General features: G+C 36.7%; 1 protein-coding gene across 7 annotated transcripts in view; it reads right to left on the reverse strand.

The window, feature by feature from the left end:
• PPARG (peroxisome proliferator activated receptor gamma) overlaps window positions 1-15492 on the reverse strand; it is a 130899-nt gene that overhangs the window by 64885 nt on the left and 50522 nt on the right. The window contains exon 1 of one of the 7 annotated variants that reach the window (XM_077857778.1): window positions 8369-8556. The exons of the other annotated variants lie outside the window; for them this stretch is intronic. Coding sequence (XP_077713904.1) covers window positions 8369-8522 — 154 coding nt within the window. The 5' untranslated portion in view covers window positions 8523-8556. Of the gene's footprint in view, window positions 1-8368; window positions 8557-15492 lie in introns of those variants that run through there. 7 annotated transcript variants of the gene reach the window in all.

Raw genomic sequence — 15492 nt, forward strand, 5'->3', positions numbered from 1 at the left:
CATGCTCAATCAGTAATATAAAACTCAAACCATCTCAAATCAAGATAACCAATTACCTAATACTATGTGCAAGGTATTTTTCAGGCCTCACAAGAAATGCATTATATAATGCAGTTATTGACCTTGAGAAGCTTACCAAGGTGAAAGACGTTTAATAACAGAAGGCAGCATAGAAACCAAACTAGTGATAGAGACATTAAGTGCTCTAGAAATGTAGCAGAAAAAGACAACATGTTCTGAAATAATCCAGGATAACTTCATAGTAGAGATGGGTTTTGAATTCTGAGAACCCTGTGGGATGATTAGGATTTGCATTATTATTATTTTTTTAAAATTTTTATTTATTTAGGATAGTCACACAGAGAAAGAGAGAGAGGCAGAGACATAGGCAGAGGGAGAAGCAGGCTCCATGCACTGGGAGCCCGACGTGGGATTCGATCCCGGGTCTCCAGGATCGCGCCCTGGGCCAAAGGCAGACACTAAACCGCTGCGCCACCCAGGGATCCCGGATTTGGATTATTATTGATAAAGATATTCCAAGGAAAAGATATTTGTTTCTACTACCCAGCATGTATCTTATATTTTCTGAGTTTGATTAGGCCTAAATGACTATGATATCAAAATGATTAAATTTTGTGTTAGGACATATGCTTGCAAATTGGACTGATTTCTTAGTCAACTGGGTCAACTGTTTGGATCAACTGTTTCTATCTTGTAACTGGCTAGAGATGTGGTTATATCAGTGCCAAAGAGATTTCTTTGTAAATGGCAGAGATTTCTATGTAAATCTGACCACACTTATATCAAACTGACACATTTGGCTCTTATTTTAGACAATTAAGCAAACTTTCCCAGTCTATATAAATAGGTCTAAAATAAAAAATAAACTAAAATCAGCGTTTTAGGAAGTGTAAGACAACAGTAATGTCATATCCAACAATCTTACATTAAAAATATTCATCTGGTAATGCAAAGCCAAAAAAATAAGAATAATGAATGTTTTACTTTTTCCAAAAGAAGTGACTTAATTCAAAGAAGTAAGGTGAAAAAAACAAAAACAAAAAACAAACAAAATACAAAGAAGTTAGGTGAGCCATGGGGTTCACGTGTCTAGAACCTGTGAAGAATATTAGAACTGCTGTTCTGCTCCTGAGTTTTGCTACTGGCACTTTGCCAAAACAAGAAACTGAACCTGGGTTTCTTTTTTCTGCAACTGTGATTAATAATATGTATCTATCAGATAATACGTAAATATTCTGGAGAAAAAAAGCTAAGGAAATGATTGTAAGCAAGTAAGAAGTAAGACTTAATTAACTATAGTAATGGAAAACTTTTGATAGCATGGATAATGAAAATCTGTATTATCCCAAAGTTGTAACTTCCATTTTAGGGCTGAGAAGACAAAACTAATGTTTTTTGGACACATATTACACACCAGGCACTGTGCTAAGTCCAATATCATGATTGGATACTGGTTACTTAATCAAATAAGTTGCTTTTCTTAGCACTGCTAGAAAATAAGTCTCCTAAAAGTTCAAATGAATACTGAAAGTATGAAAAGGTAGGCAGACTTGCAAAAGAAGTCAGGCATTTGAATAACTCACAAACTGTGATATTCAAATTAACATTCAAATAATATTCAACTAATGATAATTCAAATCAATGGAGGGATATGATGCAAATAACTGCATAACAAGTAATTCAAAATATATTTGTACCTGGTTTTAGCATATATAATGTTGCGTTTTATTTCCAAGGTTGTTAGTTTCCTTTATTTTTTGGGGGGGGGTGGAGTTTGAATATATTTCTTTTTTTTAATAAATTTATTTTTTATTGGTGTTCAATTTGCCAACATATAGCATAACATCCAGTGCTCATCCCGGCAAGTGGTTTGTCTATATCAGCATGGGTTTTACAATAATATGTTAGCATGTACACTAAACTTTTGTTTTTACTTATCTAACATATTCTAGTGCCTCACTTCAGGAGCTGGCAAGGTACAGCAGCAGATCAGCTTGGTATTAATAAGTCAACAATAATTGCTTATTACATACCTATTATATATTAGATACTTGTGGAATAAAGAAGAGAATAAAACATGGTCTTATCCTCAATTACTATGTAATTTGAATTAGGGGAATATATAAAACAGAAAATACCATCAGACAGTCTCCAAGTAAGGGCTAAATAGTGTGATATAGACCAATACAAAAGAGAGGATTTTATTTTTTCATTTTAACAAGTATTAATGATCCTGGTCGTTTACCAAACATGTCCTAGGCATTTGGGACATACCAGTCAGTGACCAAACTAGACAAAGCCCCCTATGTCTTTATGGGGTTCATATGCTAGTGTGAGAAAGTGGACAATAAACAATAAATACAATAAATGAGTAAATGATACAGTACGTTAAAGGATGATGAATACTTTAGAAAAAAGAATATGAAGCAGGGAGAAGGAAAGGGCAGTGAAGAGGGCAGATAATTCAACAACAGAGGGTAGAGGCAGTCCTTACTACAAATGAGATCTTAGCCAAGATTAGAAAGAGCTGATGAGAAGATGTCAGAGGATGAGGGCTCAAGGAAGGAACAAGAACTAGAGCAAATGCACTAAGGCAGGAGCATGCCTGGAATGTGGAAAGAACAGCAAGGAGGCCAATGTGGCTGGAGCTGATTGACGAAAGGACAGACAGGTTGACCAGGGTCGGGTGGGGGTCTGGGGCAGACTGGGCTTTTATCCTAAGTGAAGTGAGGAGTTGCAGTTGGTTGTAAGCTGAGTGATGGATCTGACTTACATTTTAACATGATCCCTCTGCATCATGGGCTGAGACTAAGCAGTTGGGAGGTGAGGGTAGAGGCAGGACAACCCGTCAAAGAGTGGGATAGCAACTCAGGCAAGAGATAATGGCTTGGATTAGAGTGCTGGCAGTGGAATGGGGAAAGGAGATATATTCTGAACATATTTCCAGTGTAGAGTAGCAATTAATAGTAATGTATTAAGAGGAGGTTTCATGGCACAGAGGTTACTTGAACCTGACCTTGAAGGATAGGATAGGGAGGATTTGAAAAGGTTGAAGAATTAGGAAAGGCATTCCAGGATGTAGTAGGCTTGGAGGCAAGAGTGAGTCTGGCTTATTCTTGGGACAATGTGATTAGTCCAAGTAAAGCAAGGCAGACTAATCACTGGAGTGTGGAGAGAAATAAAATACACAAAGTGGAAACAGATTATACAGAGCTTTGAAAGCTAGGCAGAGGTGTTTAGACATCACAATGTTCAGTATGGTGCACTACTTCACATATTAGAAGGCTGATAGGCTTTGAGGACCACTTATCTTGAAGATTACACTGGATGGCTGAAAGTTCCTCACTTAGAAAGTCAGCTAAAAGGCTGTACAGGAATCCCAGCATGAGGTAATAAGGGATGATACACATGTAGATAATTAACAGTTGACTGTTTTAAATTTACTTTATAATGCAAACCATTCACCACTTGTGGGAACTTCAATCTTGGGTTGGCAAATCTCTTACCTGATAAAAATTACATGGGTCTAAAAAACTGTGTACTCAAATAGCCACACGATCTTAATTCTGAGGTTACTGGGGTTGGATAGCAGCTGCTATCAGCTGCATATGTAATTCCTGTGTCTCTAAATTAGTTACAGGTTCAAACGGCATCTACAAAAAAAGAGTAATCTAGTAGAGGTTTATAGAAACTTAGTTCCATTTAAATGAGTCTGATTCACTATCACATATATTTTTGCAAATATTCCACACTAGTAGATGGATATGAGGCATTTACTGGAAAACTTTCTTACACCTAATTGAAGGGTGTCCAAATGAAGCTAAAATAACAGAACCCATGTCAGTTCTCTTGACCTAACACAATGAAGAAACTGACTCTGCTAAGATTGCCTCTGGTGCAAAGAACATGTACTTTATAAGGAGCTATGATGATTTTAGAGTTTCCTAAGGGTTACCTTATTCAAGTTATAGGTGAGCATGTTGACAAAGATAGTGACCTATGACAAACTCTGACAGAGCCACAAAAATAGTTTCCATCTGATGTTCCATGTTTAACACTGTGATGGACAGTTTTCACTTATTTATTTTTTCGAAAGATTTTATTTATTTATTCATGAGAGACAGAAAGAGAGAGAGAGAGAGAGAGAGAGAGAGAGAGGCAGAGACACAGGCAGAGGGAGAAGCAGGCTCCATGCAGGGAGCCTGATGAGGGACTCAATCCTGGAACTCCAGGATCATGGCCTGAGCTGAAGGCAGATGCTCAACTGCTGAGCCACCCAGGTGCCCCGATGAATAGTTTAAATGGCTAGCTGCTGTCAGGTAGCTTTTAAGACAAGTTGTATTCCTTAGGGATGCCAGGGGAAAATTAAAAAAAAATTTTTAATACTGTTTTTTCTTATAAGCATCTAATATACATGATATTTGTTTTTAGTGTTTCCTAAAATTCATAATTTGGGGGGAAGCACAAGAGAAATGACAGTTTTGGGAAACATGGGAAATTCTCAGAGTCTAGAACTCTACCAAATCTACTAAGTCCTGCTGATCATAAAAGAGATATGAATAGTTAAATCAGAGAAATAAATGATAAAATAGAGCCATGCTAAAGAAAAATATTAATACGGACAAGAGTAAAATCCTAGAAAAAAGTCCAGAATTATTAATGTGAGACTATGAAATTCAGAGCTGTGTCAATGACCAAAATCTTCATCATAAAGAATATTATAATCTAAGATAGTTTTTCAATGTCTTAGAGAAGAAACCATGTAATTGTTGCTTTTATTTAGGGCCAAAGAATGATTTCAACTTTTGGAAATTCAATCTTTTTTGAAACAAATGTTTAACAAAAGGGGAGGTAATTCCCCCATTAAAAAAAACCAGACAAGGGGACGCCTGGGTGGCTCAGCGGTTAAGCATCTGCCTTCAGCTCAGGGAGTGATCCTGGAGTCCCAGGATCGAGTCCCAGGATCGAGTCCCGGGATTGAGTGCCAGGATTGAGTTCTGGGATCAAGCTCTGCATCAGGCTCCCTGCATGGAGCCTGCTTCTCCCTCTACTTGTGTCTCTGCCTCTCTCTGTGTCTCTCATGAATAAATAAATAAAATCTTTCAAAAAATCAGACAGAAAGATACTTTCTCCAAATATGATTATTTCCTCATCAAAACATTCATAGGAGCATATGCAGAAGCCCCATCTCACTCAAAAAGTGCCACTTATTTTGACGCACAAAGAATTCTGCACCTTTCCTGCCATATATTCTCTTTAAAATGTTTCCAATTTAGGACAGTATATGTCTTCTTTTCCATCTATAAGTAATTAATATTAGAAGATCAAAACAATACAGTCTATATAGGATTCAGATGTGCTTTCGCAAATATTGTGTCATTTAATCCTTGCAATAACCCTGTATATCTGTTATTATATGTGGAAACAGAGGGAAGAGAGGATAAATGACTTATTCAGATTTACGTGGAACGTACATGGCCAAAGCAAGACTGTTAAGTTACATTCCTTGATACTACACGGGTCCCTTAAAACCTCTAGAAAGATGAAAACTTTGGTCAATTATTTAAATGCTTCCAAATATATAGTTGCCTGGAGTTACAGAGACACAGTTTAAGTATCCCTCAATAAAAATGGCGGGCAATCACTCACTCACTCCTATCTCTGGAGAGGCGCTTGTTTCAAAGGATTGTCTATTGCAGCATTTATCATGTCTCCAAGGCATATTTCCATTGCTCAATCAGCTCCAAAGGACAAGCATGTCATCATCTTTCAATGCTCTGGTGCAACACTTTAAAATTATAGAATTCACACAGGACTAAGTCTGGCACTAAAAGCAGGAGGCATATTCAGCTTCAGTTTGTGGAAGCTTCCCTTCAGTCTTGCCAATTTTTACTAGTGGAAATGGTTTCAGAGCCAGAATGGGGTTACTTGGGGTTACTTGAGAAGCTCATGATGAAAATAGGGGAATAAGATAAAGGCAGGAGGTCACTGTGATAATGGAGCCCAGGAAAAAGCACAGAAGTCCTCTTTGGGCATAGTGGCTACATAAATTTTTGAATCTCATGAATATGACCAATATGGCTTGGACATCTGGATCATTCACACTCAACAAGCCACTTTTACTTCAAAGTAGCACCGAGCTACTTGCAACAACCCCCAATCCCACCTTGTCTAAAGAAGAAGGAGCACCTAAATTAATTACTGTATTAAAGCCAAGTACCTAAACTCTACAGTGTTTCATCTCTGATAGGCTCAAAGAGCAAATGACGATTATGTCTAAATTCTTTTTTTAAAGATTTTATTTATTTATTTGACAGAGAGAGAGAACAAGCAGGGGGAGCAGCAGAGGGAGAGGAAGAAGCAGGCTCCCCACTGAGCAGGGAACCCGAGGTGGGGCTCCATCCCAGGACACTGGGACCATGACCTGAGCCAAAGACAGACACTTAACTGAGTCACTCAGGCCCCCCTATATGTCTAAATGCAATTGAAGTTAACAATCATAGGTGTTTGGCCTTTAGGAATAACATTTTCAACAGAAAAACAACATGAATAAGAAGTAATCAGAGACCATATAAACAAAAGTTAAATAATTGGCACAATATGTCATTTCTTAATTGCTATTAATTTTATTCTGTACTAATTAAGAAGAAAAGTACTGAGTTATTCCTTTGAAGGGGATTTGAGACTCAAAACAATTAGGCCCTGGGCAAATCCAAGACATAAATATATAGAGATCAGTACAGAATGAAAACTAACTGGAATCACATAACTATCTCTTACCATAAACAGTATTTTTCCTCAGTTAACCTAAAATATTTATTGCACTACATTCTGAACACATTTTTTGCAAACAGACAAAATTACCAAATTTTGACTCAAGGACTATTTCACATCTATCCTGATATCAGCAGGCTAAACTAATAACTGGAGAAAGATAGCAATAATTTCTATGGCTTTTAGAAACAAAGAATAACATATTTTTATATAATATAATGAAACCAAACTCATATTTAAGAGGCTCAGGTGACAGATATATATATTGAATCAAATCACCCTAAGAGAATGAAATAGTATTTCAGGAAATATTTTTTCTTAATTTTTAAACAGCCAAGTGTTTAAGCAAAAAACAAGTGATTAGTATGTTCAAACTTCAGGCTTCCAGAAAAATTAACACATTGAAATGTAAAGGCATTCATTTCAACAATGAAGTGACTTAACTGTAACACTTCAGCACTTATTTTATAAAACACAAATCACACTAGTTAACACAATCTATTTTTACATAGTATCTATGAGAAAAAATAACCAGAAATATAGAAATAAATATGAAACAGTACAAAACAGAAGAAGCTGTGCTAAGAAACTCCAGTAGAAGGAGCTGTAGAAATGAAGAACTTATATTTTGCAATGGTCAAGAAAGGAATTTTGAAAAATGAGGTATCTGCTTGAATCTTATATATTTGAGTGCAAGTAATAGCTAATCATTTACTTAGTATGCAATAGGCATTTAGGGATGTTATTTTCTTTGTGTGTAAAATGAAATGCTTGGAATAGACATTCTCCGAGGCCCCACAATCTATTCTATAATGCATTAGGCACCATGCTAGGTATCCTAAGAAATCTAAAGAAGATTATAAGCTGGTTTTACACTCAGTGTACACTTCTCTGGAAAGATAACATGTACAAATATCTAGATTTCAAAGTAGAACAAAAACATGTTGAGAGAGCTTTAAGAGGAATAAAAATGCTGTGGGAGGGATAAAAGCCGCCTGAGAGATATGTACCATAAGACTATAAAACGGGAAAAGGGACACTCCCCCCACCCCAGGTATTCTAAAAAGACCTTAAGTATATTTAGGAAAATATATAGGGACACCTGGGTGGCTCAGCAATTGGGCATCTGCCTTTCTCTCAGGGCATGATCCCGGAGTCCTGGGATCGAGTCCCACATCAGGCTCCCCACAGGGAGCCTGCTTCTCCCTCTGCCTGTGTCTCTGCCTCTCTCTCTCTGTCTCTCATGAATAAATAAATTATTTTTTTAAAAAGGAAAATATATAAAACTAGAAAATAAAAATGAATAGGATCTTTAAAAATATAAACATACCTTTAATGCTTAAAATTCAGGAAATGGGAGCTATGCATAGAGATAAATATGGATTAGTTTAGGCTTCTTTTTCAAAGCTCTGATGCTTATAAGTGAACACAAACACAGCAAAGTAGACATTAAAATAGTGGCCTAGACACAACTCATACTAGAATGTAACTTGGAAAACAAACGACAAGAGCAATTTTACCATTCTATAAATGCCCAAAGTAACCCAAGAGCCGTATCTGGAATTGACTTTACCTTGTGAAGTGCTTGCAGACAGTGTATCAGCAAAGGAGTCGCTTTCTGGGTCAATGAGAGAATCTCCCAGAGTTTCACCCATAACAGCATGGAAGAGGGATTTTCTGTAATTCACACTGATATTTTGTCTATTTCTTGCAAAAGACCAATCCATTAAAAGAAAAAGACTTGCAGTAGTAGAACTTGTGAACACAACCAATGAGTTAAGACATCAGTTTCCAAATATTTGGGAGAGGTGGGAATAAATCCACAAAGGACTAGGCCTGAATTGGCTGGTACTGTCCTGTTAGAGAGCCAGCTGTGACAAATGTTGTGTCATGATGTTGCTCACTGCTTTGGCAAGACTTGGTACATTACAAGGAAAACATTGCCACACTGTCTCGCCAGTGACCCACATGTTCTGTGTCTTGTGAGGGGTGTGAGTTGTACAGTATTTAGAGCTATCGGAGCAAAGAGATTGTTCAATTTTCAATTGTTTCTTAAACTTTACATCTCTGGGTTATGAAGTACCAGATAAACTTACTTCAACAACATTTTTTTGTAGCTGCCCATCCCTGGTTGAATCTCTAAACTGTTATTATCTGAAGAAAACTATTTAATTAAAACATGTACTTGTATTTTAAAGTTTGGCATCAGCATGCTGCTGAAATGTTATTTTCTGAGGCATTTGTTTGCCAACTTTAGAAAGGCCAAAATGATACTAACAAATTCTATAAAATTAAGTAGTTGAGAGATATAGTTTAGATGTCGTGTATCAGGGTTTGCTTTTTTAGTCACTTGATTATTAAGTTTATCCATCACTAGGCAAAGGCAGTATTGCTGTACCCATGTCTGAACATAGCAGATGTTTAAATGATAAATGCCATGTCATAATGAAAAAAAGTGGAGTTCTCTCTGAGAAGAATAATGTATTAGCCAAAAAAAAAAAAAAAAAAAATTTGACTCACACTGATAGGTTGGCGAGGAACTGTGGTCAGTTTTGTAATCAGGAGAAAGCTGGCTTCTTGCTCAAGTCCTTTGCCCTTTTTGGCAAGGAGAAACACAAGCCGTGCCAAACTTCAGCATGGAAGCAGGTCCCCACTTGTCACATAAGTGGCCTGATAGAATTGCAGTGACTTGTGGATGTAATAAAGATGCCCCCACTTAGGGCGATATACCAGATGGCAGTAATTCCCTTCAACTTAACCCAGTATTCTCCAAGTGGAATAAGTCTATCTATTTAATCTACATTGAGTAGCTAACTGGTCATCCTGCAGGGGAACTAACAAAAGTTTCCCTGTTAATCACACAGCAACAGCCTGGTGGGGAAAATGCTCACAGGGTCTCAACAGCACAGAATAAAGTGGAGAACTGGGCATTGATATTGCTTAAAAGCCTTTGAAAACCAAGAAACTTTTACTAAGGTAGTTCAAGTTAAAGCAAGCTCCTTGACAGTCCAAATGACTGAAGTAATTATAGGTGTGTAGAACTAGGTTATTCAGCTTGAATTGTCAATAAAGGAGTTTCTCCTTCCCTCTCAATGCTGAGAAATTTCCTTGTATTACAGACACAATCATAATATTTAAAAGTGTGACTAGTCCAACATTTTTGGTTCAATATATGATAGATAAAAATCAATTGTAGAAGTCAAGGATAATTTCCTTCTTGTTAGTAAAACATAACAAAAATTTAAACCCCATTCTGCTACAGATACTCTTCCTCAATGTCCTAAGATGTGCTTGAGTTTGGAAAGCAAATTTTAGCTTTCTTCTTATGAAATGGCAGTTTCTCACTCGATTCCCTATCCTCTCTCCAATCTTGTACTCAGATCCCAATGTCTCTCCAATTAAAAAAAAAAAAAAAAGAACAAGTTTATTAAAATGTTAAAATTATGCCAGAGTTATAAAAAGGATAAAACAGGCAGAAGGATCTTAGAGTGAAACTCTTTAAAAAAAAAAAAACGATTTTATTTATTTATTCATGAGAGACACACAGAGAGAGGCAGAGACACAGGCAGAGGGAGAAGCAGGCTCCCTCTGGGGATCTCACTCGATCCCAGGACGCTGGGATCATGACCTGAGTCAAAGGCAGACATTCAACCACAGCCACCCGGGCATCCCTAAGTGAAACTCTTGATAAAAATCTAACACTCTGTTAATAAGATAAGAAAATAAGGCCCCCAAATGACAGTAAATTCTTCAGGTTAAATAGGTAGGTAGTGACAGTGCTGGAACTAGAATCCAGGTTTTTAGCTATCTAATTCCCAGGCCAGCTTATTATTGGTCTTCATCAACTTCTACTCTTAGAAGTGTCTGAATTACTGGGGCGCCTGGGTGGCTCAGTGGTTGAGCGTCTGCCTTCAGCTCAGGGCGTGATCCTGGGATCGAGTCCCATGTCGGGCTCCCTGCATGGAGCCTGCTTCTCCCTCTGCCTGTGTCTCTGCCTCTCTCTCTGTGTATCTCTCATGAATAAATAAAATCTTTTTAAAAAAGTGTCTAAATTACCTCTTTTAATAAATCAGTCACTGCAGGGAGAGAGTATAGGCTGTTAAGAGGAAAGTATGTTAACTCTTTCAAGGAGTATCAGTCAATAACTGTGTTATTTATTTTTCAATACTCGTGGATATGTAGTTGGTGTGGGGAGTTTCTCAATGACTTTTTTTTTTCTCTCATTCCTACATTTCTTCAATGATGATGTAGCTCATTCATACCACAAAATTCTATCTGGGGATCTCAGTTTAGTTTCTGAGGCCAATGGCTTTAACCTGGTCCTCCAGTTGTACAGTGGTATCTTTTACTATTTGGACAATACACAGATCCATTCTTTCCAACTATTATCAACGGGACTAATTTCTGGATTCCTCATTTACTGTTACTTCTATTCTCTTTTTCCTCCCCACTCAGACACCATTCAACTTGTCCATCTACTGTTGTAGCTATACCTTCCAACCTCCTAACAGTTCTCACACTATGCTTTAAATATTCAAATATAAAATTATTTTTAAGAGCTAATTATTCCCTAACATCTGAATCTAATGGCATCTAGTCTTGGAGCACATACCACATTCTGTCCTCCCTTCTCCCCTTGGACTGTATTATTTGAGAGTGACAACCTGTCTTGTTCACTGTATTTCACTCATTTATTTGTTCAACAAATATTTATTGGCAAAAAATCAGAATATATTGGCAGGCCTTGAGTTAGGTGCTGGTTTGACGAACAAGATGGATGTGTTCTTATCTTGTGGATTTCAAAAATAGTCAATAAGCAAAAATTACAATTTTTATCAACAAGTTTTATCAACATGTGGATTGCAGGGTAAGTAAATGTTATTTAAACTCTTGACAGGATATCAAGCAATATAGAAAACATCCCAAGTTACTAACAAAACACAATGTGGATTTTGAATCATATTTTTAATGTTAGTAACAACATTTATTAACTTTTTAAGATTTATTTGAGAGAGAAAGAGTGTGTGAGAGGGGGTAGGGGGAGGGGCAGAGGAAGAGAATCTCAAGCAGACTCCCTGCTGTGTGGCTTGGGGGGGGGGTGCGGGGGGGGGGGGAGTTCAATCCTATGACCCTGAGATCAAGACTTGAGCCAAAACCAAGAGTCTGATGCTTAATTGACTGAGCCACCCAGGCACCCCAGTAACTATATTTTAATATTTTGTATCATACTGTAGCACCAGGTCATTTGAGAAATAACTTGTTCATATGGACAAAAATAAACTGAGCCAATCTCATTTGTATCTAAGTAGGAATCTGCTTTGCTCTGAGATACTTAAAAGACTTACTCTATCCATGTTTTCCTCAAATATTCATCAAATACCTCCTGAGTGCCAGATATTGTTCTAGGTATAGGAGATAAAATTCATTAATAATCCTAAGTTCTTATCCTCAGTAAGTTCAAATTTATTTATCAAAACTATCCAAATATACCTAAAAGAGTGATCTTTAGCTCACTTAACTTTGAAGGTCAATTAGCACACACTGACATCAGAAATAATATATATGCTTAAATATAGTCATTCCTATCACTGGACAGTATATGATCACCAGAAAATTATGAGAGTTTTGACATGCATGTGAGTATTTCTATCTTCAAGGCCTTAATGATTCCACAATGTCCTACTCTTCATAATACCAAAATCTAAAGAGTATTATAATAAGATGCATAAAAGAGCATGCTGGTAAATGGGACTGTAATGTAAGATGTTGGAGCTGTAGACCATGTCTAGATGTTTTACACACCAACTGCATTTCAGTGCTTCGCATCTGAAGGGTACCTCTACAAAGAAGTCTATGGCCTTCCACCCCACCAAGAATCCCCTTTGAAGGCTAGTCCTTGCTAATTCAGCAGAGTGAGGAGCAATGGTAGAAGACCACCTTCGTTATGCACTTGCACAAAAGCTAACTCAACCTCTCCTACTGAGGGATACAGTGTTTTGTGTGATACAGAGGTTGGGAGGTCATCTCCTCTTGGACTCTGGAGATACAGGGGTATGGATGTGATGGTAGGTAGAGTAGACATGAACAGCAAGAGGAAGAATGAGGACAATTAGGAATGGTTGTATAGTGAGAAGGCCGAAAGACTGACTTAATTCTGTCCTTGTTTATGACACTTGAAAAAAAATGTAGTTTGGTATTTGAGAAGGCTATGTATCAGTATTTGGTCTTCAGTATTATTTATGATTCCTGTCTTAAGCCAAGAGAATCTGAATATTAGACAGAAAACTCCCAAAATTTTAGTACACTTAGGAGAAGGCAACCAGACATGGACATTTTATGTCCATGATGAACTGGACATAATAGCAACTGTGCATGATTTAGTAACAAGAGAATGTCTAAAAATCCATGGTTAATGAAAACATGGTATTATATATGGATAAGGTTGTTTAATGCATTATTCAGTGTTGAGAACAATTTATATCCAATATCTTCATAAAATAGAATCTTAAGTATTTTTTGTGTTGTGTTATTCTTGGAAGCTGTAGGGTTAAATTTGGATTTTATTCTCTAGAGTAAAACTGAATCTTTAAAACTGCTTTAATTGCTTTCTTTTTCTTTTATGTAATATAAGCTGTGCTAGTATTGGTATAAAAGTGTATACGGAAAAAAATAAAAATAAAAGTGTATACGGTATTTTTTTTCTTTTGCTATAACCCCATTTTAAAAGCCGCTTCATTTAATGCTTCGAGTGCTATGAATATTTATGCTGGCCCCAAAGGCTGGGTACTTCTTGGAAGAACAAGACCTAACACCTGTTCATATTTCTAGAGCCTAGCACAGTGTCCCTAGTTGGCATAAAACACATGTTTATTGTTTCTGTTTATGTTGAGAATTTGAAAGAACAGCTGCGTGCACATCTGTCTTACACGGATCATTCAAGGAAGAGTTAGAGACCAATGAACTGCCAAAAACATCGGTTTTCTTCTTTTCCAACAAGACATTTCCCTGTCATACTCCAGAAGACACCAGATAATTGCGAACAAGCAGAATGACTATCTAAGCTCACTGCTCCCCCTACCCAGAATAGGTGCCTTTTCCTACCAATTAAAGTGGGCTCAGAACTTAATTTTCTAGCTGTGGTTGCATCAATCCAGGGTTTCTTCACAGCCACAGAGGACACAACATGGAATCAATGATGTTCCAACGGGACACATGCCTAAGAGACGAACAAATAATCCTGTATCCTAAGATGTAAATTCCACTGTGACCATCACAGCAAGCCGGATCCTCCCATGGAAAGAAACAAAGAAAGGCTGCTCTTGAGAACATCTGTGCTATTACTATTTTTTTAAAGGTGAAGTCTATTCTTCTTTAATCAAAAACTCTAATTTGGTTCAGATTTTCAAAAAAGTAACATTTTCTATATAGAATTAATATTTTAAACTAATATGTCATTTTGATTTCAAGGGAAAACCAATGAAAAAATTCCTTTTCTTTTCCCCCTTCAAAAGTTAACTTGCCAGTAATACCTGAAAAAGAGCCTAACCTGTCTAACCACTTTCTAGGGATCAATTAAACACTTTTCAAATTACTGTACCTTTGAACCAAAACATCCCACCTAAAGTATGTCAACTTGTCTTTGCCTATAATATCTGAAGTTCTCCAGTAATGTAGTTTCTAGCATAACAAAATACCATGGGTTGTATTATCAATTGACCTGTATTTATGTTATGTAAAGTACTAAGCCTCTAAAAAGTATCTTCTTCCCCTGTTCAGATTTTAACAATTAATTTTTCAGATCAGTTATATGGAGATTCTCTAGGTAACATATCTTCTCACTGGTGAACCACACTAGAATTCCACAAACATCCTAAAGCAAGCTCAGAGCCACAATGCTATATACAAATTTAGTTTGCATAAAACAATTTACCAATTTCGCAACTATACCAAAGGAAATATATGGATATTGAGATCACAGACTCATAAAAACTTAATACCAGGGAGATTAGTACATTCAAACTCTTAATTTTTCACATAAGTAAAATGAGTTCCAGAAAAATCAAATGATTTGCCCAAGGTATTACCAGATAATTAGGAACAGAAGAAATCACCTTTCTTCATTCCCAGTCCAAAGCTCCAAACTATGTATGCTCTGTCATAAAAATGACGCAATAAAATGTTCAAATAATTTATCCGATCCATTATCCTCAATGCTAATAATTATATTAGAAGTCTATCAGGATGAAAGCATTTGTACTATGATACGATTCACTTAATGTGCATGAATCACCAATGAGAATGCCATAGTTCATCACAGAGTTTAGAGACTTTGCTTTCTACAAAGTATTCAATGGCAACGTGGTAAATAAAATACAGTAATATTTAAGCAATCAATTCCGGAATTCATTTTGCTGACAAATGTCCTTTTGCCTCATTCATACACTCTTCAAGAGTCATCCTAGCATTCTGGAATTCTTCTGGTAAAACAGCTGTCTTTTCTACTGACAGAGTTCTTCATTCTTATGAAAATAATGAGATTACTATGTAAAAACTTTCACTTTGAGGTAACAGTACTCTAATTAAAAAAAATACGTTGGAGCTGTATGGTTATTTTTAACTTCACTTGAATTTCACAATGCCAGTGGGAGGTTATTCAAAGCAAAATAAGAAAACAATAGCAAGTACTGAATAGGGCTA

This window comes from Canis aureus, chromosome 19 (genome assembly GCF_053574225.1).
Source record: "Canis aureus isolate CA01 chromosome 19, VMU_Caureus_v.1.0, whole genome shotgun sequence".
Lineage (NCBI taxonomy): Eukaryota > Metazoa > Chordata > Mammalia > Carnivora > Canidae > Canis > Canis aureus.